The sequence below is a fragment of the Scyliorhinus torazame genome, chromosome 28 (assembly GCF_047496885.1).
Source record: "Scyliorhinus torazame isolate Kashiwa2021f chromosome 28, sScyTor2.1, whole genome shotgun sequence".
In the NCBI taxonomy this organism is placed as follows: domain Eukaryota; kingdom Metazoa; phylum Chordata; class Chondrichthyes; order Carcharhiniformes; family Scyliorhinidae; genus Scyliorhinus; species Scyliorhinus torazame.
In genome coordinates this window covers 23,428,982-23,445,275 of record NC_092734.1, presented here as the reverse complement: position 1 = coordinate 23,445,275, position 16,294 = coordinate 23,428,982, and the positions used below count along the sequence as shown (strand labels likewise).

The following is a 16,294-nucleotide window of genomic DNA, read 5'->3' as shown; positions in this document are numbered from 1 at the left end:
TCATAAGTGAACTGAATTGGCCAAGCAATGGATTGTGTTCATATGGATTACAAATTTGTGAGAACTAAAATTCTATTCATACAGACAGCAAGTTGCTTGAATTTGACATTAGAATAGTTTGTAATACTAACCAAATAACAAATGAAATTCTATGCAGTTTCCTCAATTAACAGTAGCAAGACTTGGAACTTAAGATCCACCCTACCTCAAACACAGACAGGTCATTTTTTCGGTATATTTCATTAGCAGGTGGGTGGTACCAACCACATTTCTTTGTATGCCTCTGCAAAATGTTCCGACTCTTCATGTATTTCAGACAAAATTCACACAGGTAAAGCTTTGGTAGCCTGCAAAAAAATTTTCAGATAGTGTTTATATCTGACATCCTACCAAGAAAACCGAGAAAAATCATTGGTCGATACGGTAACGCAAGTGGTGAGGAGTGAACAGACTGCAAACATTTTACAAGTTAGTTTTCATCTTCGTATTCAAATATCAGGAGATGTATTAATTCTGTAGCAGTTTCAATTTATTTTCATTGTTCCATAGGAGTCCCAAGCCAAAATATGACTTGACAAGTAGAAACAATCATCACCTACTATAGCTGACTGATTCAAGTAACCTGTTAATTTTGCAGTGTCTTCATATCTTAATCAAATAGTTGAAAATTTAAATTGTATCACAAGAATGTAAAGATGGACTTGTGGAGATTGGTGTTTGAAGATCCTAGAATTGTTGTTCCAGGGCTCCTACAAGCAGCATTTGGTGACATTTTAGCACATTAATTGCTAATATGTATTACAATCCCAGATCAGATCCCCAAATTGCGAGAATATCGGACAGAAACCCCAATATTTAATTTAATTTGTAAAACTGTAAGGAAAAGATACTTCACTCCAAGAGTGATTCCACACACAAATAAGGATATGGCATATTAAAACAAACTGCGAGCAGGATTCGCGAGGGAATCTCTTGCTATCCAACATGCATAAATTTACATGGCACAGGCTAGTGAATCGCATCTGAGCGCTACTCCCAGTGCATGCCCAAATCAGAGACGCAGTCTCCCAAATGGAGAATCCTGGCCCATGTCTCTCATTATCTACTCCCCAAGGTATCTTCTTCCTATAAACAAAATTTCATTAGCCCTACTTCGGCAAACAATATCCATGGCTGAATGAATTATCTTACTTTTAAATTATTTAACTGTACCTCTGTAGTCCCAAAGTCTAGCTGCCTTTCAAACCAGGATTTGCTAAAAAAAACGACTGCAGCAGTCAGTTACACAACCTAACCCAGGCTTTTAACCATTACTGCACTAGCTACATATAATACAATATATATTTGAAATTCCTGCATTCATCATTGTCTTTTTTAGTAGTGGCACTGGCAGGCTGTTCTATCAAGATCAGCACATCTCTTAACATGAACAGTGAGAGAGAAAGGGGCGAGAACAGTTTCTTCTGTATACAATTCCAAGTTTGGATATTGAAAGCTACATTTCAACTTGGCAAATAAATGTGTGGCACTGTCCTGAACAGTGCCATGTGAATCAATTTTGAATTGTTCAGTATATACTTTGACAGCTCACTACTTCAAAAGTTTAGAAAACATTGGAGTGTGCAGACAGCTAGCTATATATAGTTAGAAAACGGCAGGGCATGGTGAGATTTTGAATATTGGAACGAATGCAACATAATGTACAGTCTTTTGATAAACTTAATAATATACTGATATATTGTTACACCACCAAGCTAATAGGACTTAAATCCTGTTCAGGTCACTTAATGCACATAACTGCTCATAAAAACTATTTCAGCGCATTTATTAAGTAAACATAGTGCAAGTCAATCACAATTCAGTAAAATCAGCTGAATATTATAAAAACTAAAATTAAGGGCACTGCACAATGAAAGACTTACATTATTTAAAGCATGTGCAATCAATATAATACATAAAGACATACAATGCAGTTTATTAGATACTTGACTTCAGGTGAGAAAACAAAGCTGTATTAATAATCAGACTACACCAATATATGTACGAAACTCTCCACAGGTTCACATAAAGAATACATCGCATGGAAAATTACCTTGCATACTCTTGTGGATATGGCGAAGAATACCAAGTATGGACTTCATATTTCCCAAATTCAATTACAGATGGGTACCGACCATGTGGGTCAACAGTCGTAATAATTCCTGTTTTCTGTTAAGTAAATCGGCAAGATTGAAGAAAATGAATTAGTTGAAATAATGTCCAGAATAAGCAGATTTACATTCTTAAGATTTTCTGATTTTCACAAATATATTTATTTTTAAGGGAGAAAACCTGTTCAACAAATTCAACCACATTTATGGTTCTTCTCTAAAATGCTAACTTTCCTAAAGGTTAACTGAAGATGTCATTTATGGTTCATGCATATTAAAAAAAATATTAGGCTACGTCTTTATAAAAATACTGGTTTTAAAGTCTTAATCGTAGAATGCAAATTTGAGCTCAAAATGTATTAAAACGAAAGCATTTTCCTTGATCAATGGTCATAAATTCTAGATAAGTTGTAAACCTGCCTGTGGCTCTTCAGCAGTACTGGTCTTGCACTAAATAAATTTAATATTAAACACTTAATTTCAGAACTTCACTGAAAACAGTTAGCATCTTCCCATCAGCAAGAAAAAAATTATAATATATACACACACACACACACACACGCGCGCTCTCCTTTTGTTCCACAATTAGGTTACACAGTTCAATGTATTGATTAAGTTATATTTCAGCAATGCAAAAAAAAACCCACGATCTATCCTGTTTTAGTGCAGTACATATTTTCTAAATTAGTACAATGAAGGAATATTGAATATGGGAAGAGAGAACTACTTTTTGATCTGATCTCAACAGTTGCACCACAGGGGTAAAGACACACTTTTATAATGTTAGGTTCCAAAAATGATTACAGTCATCTTGCTGAGGAGTTAAGCCATTATGGTAACAGCTTGGCATCTGAGGCCAACAACAATAGCAATATCGATATCCAATATGACTGAGGACTTTAACACGGTATCACTGTGTGAAGAGAGTAAAAGAAAAGATTATGAAAATGTTGCCACCAGGACAGATGCTCCAGAGATGTTAGGGGAAATGACCACAATTCTCTGGATGGTCATGAACAGTTGCGCATGTTAGACTGTGGAGAACACTTTTCTGCAAGCAGATTTAGATGGACAGAGAAATGGATTAAACTTTGGCAAATAACATTTAATTTGGATAAGTACAACAACTGTACTCAACAATTTACATTGAACAGAAATGAAATCAATGAGAGAAAAAGACTGTGCAGATTTAATTGTAATTCTCGAAAGATTCATGGCCAATTCAGATTAGGCTTTTAACTGTTATGAACAGGACTACTGAATATAAAACAGAACAGGCCATGTGCCCTTGTGCAAGACCATGGATTTTTAATGTGCTTTTGTGTCTCTCAGATAATTATGTGGTTGCTTCAGGCATCATGACAGTGTGGGGCAGGCTTAGTGGGCTAAATGGACTTTTGCTACCTGCTATTTTAAATTTGTATGTATCACCAGGTTTTGGAAGCAGTCAAATATGATAACTTCGATCAACTGAAGAAAGTTCAGTCTCATGGGGCAGCACGGTGGCGCAGTGGTTAGCATTGCTACCTCATGGCACCAAGGTCCCAGGTTCGATCCCGGCTCTGGGTCACTGTCCGTGTGGAGTTTGCACATTCTCCCCGTGTTTGCGTGGGTTTCACCCCCACAACCCGAAAATGTTCAGGGTAGGTAAATTGGCCACGCTAAATTGCTCCTTAATTGGAAAAAATGAATTGGGTATTCTAAATTCATTAAAAAAATTCAAAAAACAAATTCAGTCTCACTACAATTTGACGTCACACAAGTGGCCTGATAGAATCATAGAGAATAAAGCTTATAAAGATACAAATTAGTCCAATACAAAATCTTTCATAAGCGTCCACCTGTACCAACACAATGCACTTACTGTCTTCAGTTCCCAAACAATTTGATTAAAAAATCCAATGCAATGTTCCATCCATCTGCTTCTAATTGCTTTGTCAGCAAACAAGTTCCAAATCTAATTTCTTCATTTTCTCTTTCGTTTTCTAAACACCACCTTCAGCATTAGTAAATGATTCAGTAGACTAAACCTCTTTGTAACATTTTAAAAATGTAATCAACATAAATTGCAGATAATCCTTATGCATTAACCTTTGCAAGATTTGCAAACATTATTGATATAGTCATTTCCAATCTGAATTTTATCAGTTTACAGCACACTCTCTTTCTGCTTCCTCAGAATAACTTGAATATTGCAATTATTCTGAATAATTTATGTTCTAATCCAATTGAAAGCAACAAACAGCATGATGTGAAAAATTCATACTGGGCAATCAATCTTATTATAATATAGAAACAAAGTACTTAATGATGTAACTTAATTGAGCTGTCATCCAGTCAAGAAAAATCCAACAAGTCACTATTTTAAATACAACAACCAATGTTCTCCATTGGTGGCACAAAAATATGCAACACAATGAATGTAATAAAGTTAAATCATGACACAAATCCATTTGTATCAACTTCTATGTGAAGTAGTCATGTTAGAATTAATTGATGGTGGAGTAGGTAAAATGATTTGATTAATTCATAATTCATATCTGGCCGTGAAACCAGAAGGTTGTTGGCTTCTGTTTCACTGGAAACAACTACACACTTGCTCAAATGAAGTGGGTGTCACCACATCATGCTCCATATACCATGGATGGGTATGTCATGCATGTTGTAAGTTTAGGGCTCTCTATCTTTCTGCAGACCATACCACAGTTGCCCCTTTCCACACTTTCTCATTAATATCTTCAGTCCATTCAACAAGAGGTCAGTTTGAGGGCATACTCAGGAACTTTTACTTTGTGATGAAATAAAATAATAACCAATAAGTGTTTGGGAAAATGAGACAGCGAGCACCAGACAATAAAATAATCATGTGCAAGCCAATAAATTGTCAGAATTCTCCATTTCTATGAATTATTAAAGTGTTATATGGACCTTCTGTATAGCAGGGTCTGGTTTCTACAGCATAGAAACAGGTCATTCTTCTCAACAGCTACATGCTCGACACAAGCATCTGCCTACTCAGATTCTTTTAACCCCATCAACATATTCCTCTATTCCTTTCTCCCTCACGTTTATCCAGCTTCCCCATAAATGTAACTATCGCAGATTGTGGCATACAAGTTGATTCGGTGTATAAGATAACCCTTTTTATCCACCCCAAAAATCATGTTTCTGCACATACTTGATGTATCAGTCGAATCTCCATCTCCACTTTTCAGCCATGAGAAGCCATACTCTAATTAGTAGTCAATTTTGCAACCCACAAATGCATGTTTTACTTACCAGTACCTTGTAACTGGATGTAAGCAGGCAATATAAGGTGTGTTGTGGAGATGCATGGAGGTTTAAGATACAAGTACACAGACAGACCAGACCCCGCATGGTAAATGACAAAGATGGCGACCACCCCACGTTGGTGGTTCACTTTTATACTCGCCATTCAAGGCAAAACTCCATTTGCAGGATTTTAGGGCTACAAAGATTGACATATATGCTGACATCTATGGTATGTTAGTCACTTGAATTACCCTTTGTGGTAGCAAGTTCAACATTCCACCCATTCTCTGGGTAATGGTGTTTCTCCTGAACCACTTTTGGAATTTTTGTTTAAATTTATGGCCTTTTCTTCTAGTGCGCTCACAAATGGAAACATTTTCTCTACTTGGAAGTCCTCCATCAGATCATCCCTCACTCTTCCCTCCTTTTGTAAAGAAGAGTTCCAGCCTCAAATCTTTTCCCCATAGGTAGTACCTTTCACTTCTGCTAAGCTCCTTGCAAATCATTTTTGCCAATGTTTCTATATCCTTTTTACACTAGGGAGCCCACAATACTCTAAATGTGGCCTAACCAAGGTTCAATACGAGTTTAATACGACCCCGCTGGGTCACTGTCTGTGCGGAGTCTGCATGTTCACCCCGTGTCTGCGTGGGTTTCCTCCCACAGTCCAAAAATGTTCAGGTTAGGTGGATTGGCCACGATAAATTGCCCTTAGTGACCAAAAAAAAAGGTTAGGAGGGGTTATTTGGTTACGGGGATAGGGTGGAAATGAGGGCTTAAGTGGGTCGGTGCAGACTCGATGGGCCGAATGGCCTCCTTCTGCACTGTATACTCTATGTTCTAATGTAACTTCTCTGCTTTTCAATTCAGTCCTTCCAGAAATGAGTCCCAATGCTTTGCTTACTTTTAAAAAAAAGTTGCCTCATTAACCTATGCCAGTACTTTTAGTGAATCATACCGGACTCAAAATGTTAACTCTCTTTATCTTCCACAGATGCCGTCAAGCCTGTTGAGTTTTTCCAGCACTTTGCTTTTATCCCAAATCCCTCTTCTACCCCATTTAGATATTTATTTCCCATAGAGTATGTGACTTCCTTATTCTTCCGACCTAAATGTACAATCTCACGTTTTGAAGTTCATTGGCCTATTATTTATTCATACCAAGTCTGTAGGTTTTATTAATGTTTTTGTGTATTTTGTCACTTGAAAATTTTGAAATTATACTTCTACTTCCTGAGATGGTGATCAACAATGGCTCCAGCACTGGTCCTTGCGGAAAACTCTGTTCCGTATTATGGAACCAAGGTGGGTAGGTAGAGTTAAGACACAGACCAGCTGCAATTTAATTGAATGACAGATCAGCTTTGAGATGCTGAATGACCTTCTCCACATTTTGCCAGCGAGTAGCTAACTTTAACCCTGACTTTTTCTGATTTGTAGCCAACTTTCTATTTATTCTGCTTCTTGCCACTTAACTCCACATGTTCTGAGCTTAGTCATGTGTTAATGATACCTTACTGAAGATCTGAAAATTCAAATATATTGCATGTAATACTGCATTATTCTTATCCACGCTTTTTAAAAAAACTTCAAAGGATCCAATAAGGTTAGTTGAGCATGCTGTTACCGTTTGAAATCCACTTTTTAATTCTATTTTCAGCTTCTAGACTTCAAAAAAAATACATCTTTAGGATTCCAATATCTTTCCTGCTGCTGACATTAATCTAACAGGTCTGTAGTTCCCTGGACTTGTTCAATCTTATTTTAAATACAGCTATCCCATCAGCTGTCTGTTGGTCGTTTAGTGCTATTCCCTTAATGAATTTTAAAAACCATGTAATAGTGCCTCTGCTATCTCTGACCTAACTTACTGGAGTGAGAATGCAATTCATCTGGAGTAGGCATTTTATCCCAAGTTTAATTAGTTTATGGCATATCTCCCTAATTTTGAGCTTAAATGTCATTATATCTTTTTTGATGACTTTTTCTAGTGTCATGTCCATCATGTTAATCTCCCTGATAAATAACAATAAAAAGTAATTATTAAGCAACTAATTTCTACCACTTGCTGTCATTACTGTGAGTTTATTGCATCTATCCTTCGGTGGCCCAGTCCTTATTTTTCTTGTTCAAATTTGCCATTATTTATTTTCCTCACCTATGATAGTTGATGACTGGTCTTGCTTTTTAGTGATGTATACTTCTTCTGGACTCTAGCGATCTTCATTCTAAATGTTTCTCACTGATATTCTATTCCTTTTGTTTGTCAGCAAAGTTTTGCCAGTTTATTTGCAACATTTCCATTCTCATCCCATCAAAACAATAAATTGGAAAAACAAACTGATTTTGTCTTTCTAATACCCTTCTCAACCTTTATGTTAAACCTATTGTGTTGTGATCGCTGTTGCCTTAATAGTCACTGTATTTACTTCTCTTATCTATTCTGATTCATTACTGGGTCCTGCAGTGGGTGGCAGTGGTTAGCACTGCTGCCTCCCAGCGCGAGGGACACGGGTGACTGTGTGGAGTTTGCACGTTCTTCCCGTGTCTGGGTGGGTTTCCTGTGGTGCGCCGGCTTCCTCCCATAGTCCAAAGATGTGCAGGTTGGGTGGATTGGTCATGTGAAATTGCCCCTCAGTGTCCAAAGAATATGTGGGTTACAGGTTTATGGGGGAGTAGTCCTAGATCAGCTCAAATGATCTGTATCCCCCATAAACGTTGCTATTGTGCCTGCCTCCACCACCGCCACAGTCAATGCATTCTAGGCACCCACCACCCTCTGCATGAAAAATGTTCCCTCTCTCACCTTGAACCTGTGTCCTTTGTAATCGGGCCTTCCACCCTGGGAAAAGGCCTCTGACTATTCACCCTGTCTATACCTCTAGTAATTTTCAGGTCTCCCCTCAGCCTCCGTCTTTCCAATGAAAACAATTCAAGTTTATTCAACCTCACCTCATAGCTAACACCCTCCAGACCAGGCAACATCCTGGTAAACCTTCTTTGCACTTTCTCCAAAGCATCCATGTCCTTCTGGTAGTGTGGCGACCAGAACTGCATGCAATATTCCAAATGTGGCCCAACTAAAATTTTATACAACTGTAACATGACTTGCTTGCTGAGATGACAAATGAATAGGCTTTGAGTTCAAGTGCCTTGCAGCATCACTCACATATCAAGATATTAAAAATAACTTATTTCAGCTACTAATCCTTCTGGAGGAGAAAGTAGTAAACACCATGGAAGGCAGCAATTTTGAAAAATATACCCTCTGCAGTATAGCCCATAAGTTAATGTGTCACCCTGGCCACTTTCAAGAAGATTTTGCTTTATTCCTTCCTGTGATGTGAGTGTAAGGCCAGCGTTTGTTACCCATCCCTAATTACTCTTCAACTCAGCAGCTTGCTGGGCAATTTCAGAGGGCAGTTAAGAGTCAACCACATTGCTGGGGGTGTGGAGTCAGATGTAGGCCAGGCCAGGTAAGGATGACAAATTTCCTTTCTCAAAAGGGCATTATTGAATTTTCAATTCCAGATTTATTCATTGAATTTGATCAGCTGCTGTGGGATTTGAACTCAAGCCACCCCAGAGCAATAGTTTCGACCATTGGATTACTATTCCAGTGACATACCGCAATGCCACTGTCTCTGTGAGTGGTATTGAGTTTCAAGTGTCTCATATCCTTCAGGTGAGACAACAAAAAATAAATAAATGCCATCGTCAATTTCAGAGCTTTGACTACTTTTGGCTGGATCTTCCAAAGATAACCAATACTCCCATATCTCAGAGAAACTTGCCTCGAATGTAGTGTCTTGAAAACATATCAGGGAAATCCAAGAAATTGGAATATTTGTTATGTTCTGGTCGGAAATTTTAAACTGTGTGAATATGTGAGTATATAATTAAGGCAGAGACAGAGTGGCTGTGTGAATCTAACTGTGCATTTGACGTGTTAATGAGCCTAACAACACTGCAAACAGATGTTTACCTAAGGCAATATCGTAAGAATGGGTACAGAACATGAAAGGATCGGAACAGGTTGTTAAAAGATTCAAGGAAGGTATGCAAGGTGTGAAGAAAGGGTGTCACAGGGAAGATGGATGAAGTGAGTTTACTTTTCTTTTAAACTTTAAAAGCTAAAATAAAAAGATGAAGGTAATTAATTCTGGGAGTGTGCAGTTCTAAATAAATTAAGATCAGGAAGAAATAGGGCAGCACGGTGGCACAGTGGTTAGTGCTGAAGGATAATCTTTCCAGATATCTCCCAGATTTGGTTTGCTTAAAGCAATCAATTGAGGGTTAAATAGGTTCAGTACTGAAGCAGAAATAGGCAGTTATTAGGCAGAAATATTGACAAATAATTTGAGTGCGAAGGATAAGCTAAGAGACTTATTTTTTGGCACTTCCTATACAATTTAGGGACTTTTGTGTCAACTTATACAAACCTTATTTGCTTAGCCTCTGGCACCACCACCTCAGGCAAACTGTCAGGACAATCACAATGAATTTCTGCGAAGGAAGTTATTCAAGTATTTGTTTCCAGCAGAACTTTCAATTCCCTTGACTTTTTAAAGACTTGTGAAAAATTTGCATATCCGCTCAACTCATGGCACCTCTTTAACCTGCGACACATTGTTATGATGAGAGCTGCACAATCCGACTGATGATGCTTCTGAGCCGCGGACAAACGTGTTGTAATGTTATTCTGTGAGAAAGGACTTTCCCTGAAATGAAGCAGTGCCAAATACTTGGGCTGTCTGACTTCAAGTGCAAGCTATTTGAAGTTAGAAAGCCAGCATATCTTATCAGAGTTACAAGGACCAGTAAAGGGCACACTACTGTGGCTGGTCTTAAGATCAGGACTACAAAAAAAATTGAAGCCTGCAGTGGCCAAATTGAGGCCAAACCGCACTAAAAGAAAAACTGCCATTATGTGAAAATACGGTTTTCTGTATTAAAGGACAACTCGAAGACAGTAATGATCAATGCTTGAAAGGGTTAAAAGTCATACAAATTAAAAAATCGCACAAGCTTCTAGCTGCTAAATAGCTGAGAGACAGAAAACCAGTAATAAGAAACCAGTTGCTTCAGTCCAGATGGTCGACAGGTAACATTCAAGAACCATTGCTATATTAATTATAGTGAGGTTTTAGTCACACATTATGTACACAAAAGTTCAAGAATATGGTACACCACCGGTCAAACATATCCTAGCATACGTATAAGTAGCTATGGAGAAAAATACATGCTCAGTGATATAAATAGGTACACGCAACCAAATTGCGATTGGATGACTATACTCATATGTTTTACATTATGTAATCCTAATTATTAGTTGTGAATGGACATAGATAATTTTGAATTGTACTCTTTTGATTGGTCTTTGTTAATTACTTGCAAGATGTGATTACTGTATTTCTTTGTTCTTGGAGTTGGCAAGCCACATGGTGGATGTTTAGCATCCCTGCTATAGCTTGAATAAAGAGCTTGAACTGGAACTATCTGGTCAGTTGGGGGGGGGGGGGGGGGGGGGGGGGGGGGGACTATAGTCTAATAGCTGTGAAACTCCCATAACGATGTTACTTTACATTTCAGTACTTAAAAGGCAGCATTAACCTGATCCTAATTGATAGCTATTCATTTCTATTTTATTCTCCAGATCAGTCTCATTGGTACAACTAACCAGTGTCTATGTTCTAGACATGCAATTCAGATGACAATATTGATCCCCCAAATACCTATGTGATTGACAAATTATACTCAGCATACATTCAAGAATGACTCAACATAATGGGAGGATTTGACTGTTAACTGGAAGTAACAAAACAATAATCTCTGAACATCAGAAGGGTAAATTGACCCAAAATCAAAAATGATTAACTTATTAAAAAAAGTAAATGTACACGGAAATAGAAGATTTTGCTGTTATTATGTTGAAATCTCGTGGAAAAATAATTTAAAATGCTAGATAAACCGTAGCAGAATAGTAGGTGTACAAGCGCACAAGCAGAAAAGACTATCATAAAACTGCCAGTTTCATTACAAGTACATAAGGCTTTTTGAAACACAGCAATATAATGATAACTTCAAACTATTCTATCATATATTTGCTTGGTATACAGTAACAGAATTTGTCTTTCGCAGTAGTCTAGAATGGAGCTCACATCATGAAGCAGAAATCTATTGGATTAAAAGATCAGCGTGCTGAATTATACACTGCTATTCTTGGCAGATAATTACTGGATATTTGACCAGAAAACACATAACCCTAGAGTTTCCTTCTTGGATACAACCCAGAAGTGAAACACCACCAATGTTGGATCCATTTTGCTGATGGGAGGATAATTTGACAATCCCATTCGACCAAGTTCAAACTTAAAATAACCACCAATCAATGTAAACAATTGGAACTCCAGGAAAGCACCAAACCCGCAGAGTAACTTCCATACGTGAAGAAACAGAAGTGCCAACTCATTAAACCTGCAACTGGGGAACCTTTTGAAATTTTAATATGTCTCATACCTGTGATATAAAAATACAGCCAGAAAGGCAGAAAATAGAGAGCAAATAACTGTGAGGATATCCTTTTTCATTAACAGTCAAAAGATTTGTATTTGAACACAATAATGACTTTCTTTCCTGCTGCACCTGGAAAGCTGTTTACAATGTTAATAGACTTCCGTACAATTGGAGGATACTTGCATATTTAGCGAGGCTGACTCTTGATCAGAGATTGTTTTGGGACAAAAAGTTAGACAGACCGATGCAAAAGAGGGAGGTAACTGGGGAGGTATTACAGTGGTTCTGTAATTCAGTTATGCCCAGAATTACACACTTGTTTAAGGCACATGGTTGGTTTCTACCTCGGTTCCACGTCTCTCTGGATGCTTATGCAGAGAAATCTCCAGACCAACGTAGAGCTTCTTGCAGTCCATATACAGAACTATAAGAACCACCAATAACTTTGAATTTCAAATGTCTTTACCATTGTGCCATTAGATACAAGTCCTCAACACCATCTTCAAGGATGTAAAGTGATAAAGGAGAAATTTTATTGGGATTCCCTTTTAGTTGCTGAATGTTTCTATTTGCTATCGAGATACACATTGACAGACATTCATATTAGATAATTTAAGATAATTTTTAACTCACAACCATTATTCAAGCAGGTGCTTTTTAAAATAGAGAAACTCGGGTGAAAGACCAAGCTCAAGAACATTACCAGACTAAAAGAAAAAGGGTACAAAAAAGATAAATCATCGTAGTGATTAAATTAATTCAAACTTGTGTTCCATAGCCTGGAGATTTTAAAGAGGAAAGAAAATATCCACATTTTGAGTACCTGTAAAAGAAAGAGTTAGAAAAGGAAATTGTTATTAAGTCTTGATTTGAACATATTGAAAGAACAACGACGAATGTGCACCTACACCGCACCTTCCATGAACTCAGGGCATTCTGATGAAGTACTTCTTAAACAGTACTCACTGTTGTACTGTAAGAAACCAGGCAACCAATTTCATAGAATTTACAGTGCAGAATGAGGCCATTCGGCCCATCGAGTCTGCACCGGCTCTTGGAAAGAGCACCCTACCCAAGGTCAACACCTCCACCCTATCCCCATAACCCAGTAACCCCACCCAACACTAAGGGCAATTTTGGACACTAAGGGCAATTTATCATGGCCAATCCCCCTAACCTGCACATCTTTGGACTGTGGGAGGAAACCCACGCACACACTGGGAGGATGTGCAGACTCCGCACAGACCGTGACCCAAGCCGGAATCGAACCTGGGACCCTGAAGCTGTGAAGCAATTGTGCTATCCACAATGTTACCGTGCTGCCCTGGGCTGCCCTAAGGCTAATTTACACAGGGCATTGCCCATGAGGAGGAATGTAAAAATGATTAGATAATTTATATAAATGATTTAGAAGTGGGTGTTGACGGCAAAATCTCAAAATTACTAAGCTAGGGGGGAATAGTGAATTGTGAGGATGACAATGAACGACTACAGAGAGACACTGGACAAGTATGCCAAATGGGCAGACACCGGGCAGATGAACTTCAATGCAGCAAAATGTGAGGTAATGCATTTTGGTAGAAGAAACATGGGGAGACAATATAGGCTCAATGGTACGACTTTAAGGGGAGTACAGGAGCAGAGGAACCACAGGGTTTAAGTGCATAATTCTCAGAACGTGGCCAGGCAAGTTGAAACAGTTGTTAAGAAGGCTTATAGCATCCTTGGGTTTATAAATTTTATATCCAAGGAAAGATTGGACAAATTGGGCTTAATCTGTAGCCAGTTAAAATGGCTAACTCCCGATTTAGAATGGCTAACCCCGATTTAAAATGGCGAACGGAAAAGGCGGATGGGAAAATCAGCCAACAGGACTAAAACAAGCAGCTGCAGGTAAAACTGTGTATTCGCCTCTGGGAAGGCCAACAAGATCGATACCTGCAGCCATCAGCACAACAAAACACCAGCCATCTGAATATTAATGAGCAATCCCCGGGAACAATGTGCAACAATTTAGACACACAAAGACAATCCAGACTTTTCGGCGCCAACAGGAGCCTACACAAAGGGAGGTGAACGATCACCCCAAGACCGCCCATCGTTCAAGGAATCGCTCCAGCATTGGAGAATATCGAACCAAGTGATTGGGACAAAGTCCAATCACTTGGAACCAGGTACAGGGTCCGCCCCGAAAGGCGGGAAGCCCCTGGGGACTATAAGAATAGAGTCCAAGTTCAAATCGACCCTTGGACACCCTTCTGCTTCCTGCACCCTTCTGCTGACCTTCTGCAACAGCCGCTCAAATCGTAAGTCGTAATTCAACGCTCGCTACGAGATAGGCGCTCCTAGCTATCAATCTGTACCAGCTTTGAATCCCGCAGGCTCAGAGCCCAAAAGAAAGGCCATCCGTTTCCCTGACCAGGTGGGCCATTTCCAAAGTTAAGTATTGGCCTGGTAGTTGTAGGAAGTAGCTTAGAAGTAGAATTTATGCATAAGCATTGATTACTGTATATAATAAATTGGCGTTGATTTAACTCTTACTAAGCGGTGTGTTGGATTATTGATCATTACTTGGACTTGAACCACGTGGCGGTATCAGAAAGATACCTGGCGACTCATGAGCAAAGGTGATAGAACAGAGCAATTAAACTAAGGCTAAAGTTAGCAGCAACAAATCTTCCTTGCTCCAAGGAGAAAAAGAGGCGACCTTATTGAGGTGTTCAATTTCTGAATAGTCTTGACAGGGTAAAGGAGGATATTCTGTTTCCACGAGTTGGTGAGTCAGTGACTAGGGGGGGCACATTTCAAATGGTCAGCAAGAGAGCTAGGAGTGAGATGAGGAGAAATGTCTTTACTCGGAGAGTTATTGGGGTTTGGAATGCACTGCCTGATGCTGGTGGATTCAATAGGAGATTTCAAAAGACAGCTGGATATATATTTGAAAGTGATAAATTTAAAGGTCTACGGAGATAGGGCTGGGGAATGGGACAAACTAGGTTGCTCTTTTGGGAGCCAGTGCAGATGTGATGGGCCGAATGGCCTCCTTCTGTGCTGTAAATAGCAAACAAACAAACAAACTAATCTGGTTTTTTTAACGTCATGTTGGTCCATTGGTAAATATTGATCAAGACACCAGTCAGATCTCCCTTTCACTTCTTTAAATAGTGTCAGGGGATCTTGTACATCTACCCAAGAGAGCAAACAGGATCTTAATTTACCTAAAGGGCGGTACCGCTAACTCCCTCAAGAACTGCACTGCCCTGTCAGCCTAGAATATGGGACTTGATGCCATGGCTGACACATGCGGTTTTTCGTTCTTGCATCACCGCAAGTATAACTATGTATTTGAAGCCTGGAATGTAGACGAAAAGCTCAGCGGTGAACTGACAATACTAGTAATGTTAAATAGAGAAAGGAACACTATGAGGACAAGTTTAATATGAGGGAGGATGTGCAGAGCCTATTTATGTTGCATTGGAGGTCGATTGACAGAAAATCAAGATGGAGGTAGACACAGAAGCCTCTGCATCGGTAATCAGTGACGAGACCTTCAGGAAGATTTGGGGCACTAAGAAGGCACCAGCCCGTACTTGGGCAGGAATCAATCTTCGGATGTACACTGTCGAGACTATGCCATTGCTTGGAACGTTAGAGGCAGAATTTGCAAATAACAGTCAAGAAGCAAGAGCACAGCTCCTGGTAGTAAAAGGGCATGGGCCTTGTTTATTAGGGCGTGACAGGCTCGGGAAAAGACATTTGAATTGGGGTGAGATAAAGCACACAAAATTGACTGAGAAAATCATCTAAAAATATCCAGAAGTTTTGAAAGTCGAACTTGGTACATTGTGGAGCACTACATTTAAATTGTTCGTAGATCCTCAGATTACTCCTCGCTTTTTCAAACCAAGGGAAGAACCTATGCCATGAAGGGAAAAGTGGAGGAAGACTTGACGGAGTCACCAGCGTTACTGCGCAGATCATAGAGCAGTCACAAAGCTCCTGAAGACTGATGTATAATTAAAGAGTTTCATTGTATTTCTGTTTTTAAGGGGGATTAAAATTTAAGGGCGGAGAAGCATTATCGAGTGTTATTATTATGCATCTTCTTATTTAAATCCATTGCTGATGTCAGCAGTAAGTGCTGTGGCATCATTAGTTGTCGTTAGCTGTATGAATTCATATTTAACTGCTGTTCGTTCGGATTCTGTTCCGTTACTATTATTTCAATGTTTAACCAGCTGCTCCAGTTTCGGAGTCCATGCTGTATTTTAAACTTGGTTATTTTTATATATTAAAGATTAACTTTATTAACAACACCTTTCAACTACCTTTTTGTGGTCATCACCACAAGATCC

The 16,294-nt window shown here is 38.9% G+C and overlaps 1 protein-coding gene across 4 annotated transcripts in view; it reads right to left on the bottom strand.

The window, feature by feature from the left end:
- kat6b (K(lysine) acetyltransferase 6B) overlaps positions 1–16,294 on the bottom strand; it is a 235,780-nt gene that overhangs the window by 54,802 nt on the left and 164,684 nt on the right. For all 4 annotated transcript variants that reach the window (XM_072491649.1, XM_072491650.1, XM_072491651.1 and 1 more), the window contains exons 9-10: positions 2,093–2,208; positions 206–347 (exon numbers count right to left, since the gene is read on the bottom strand). In XM_072491649.1, the coding sequence (XP_072347750.1) occupies positions 206–347; positions 2,093–2,208 (258 nt within the window). The remainder of the gene's footprint in view (positions 1–205; positions 348–2,092; positions 2,209–16,294) is intronic.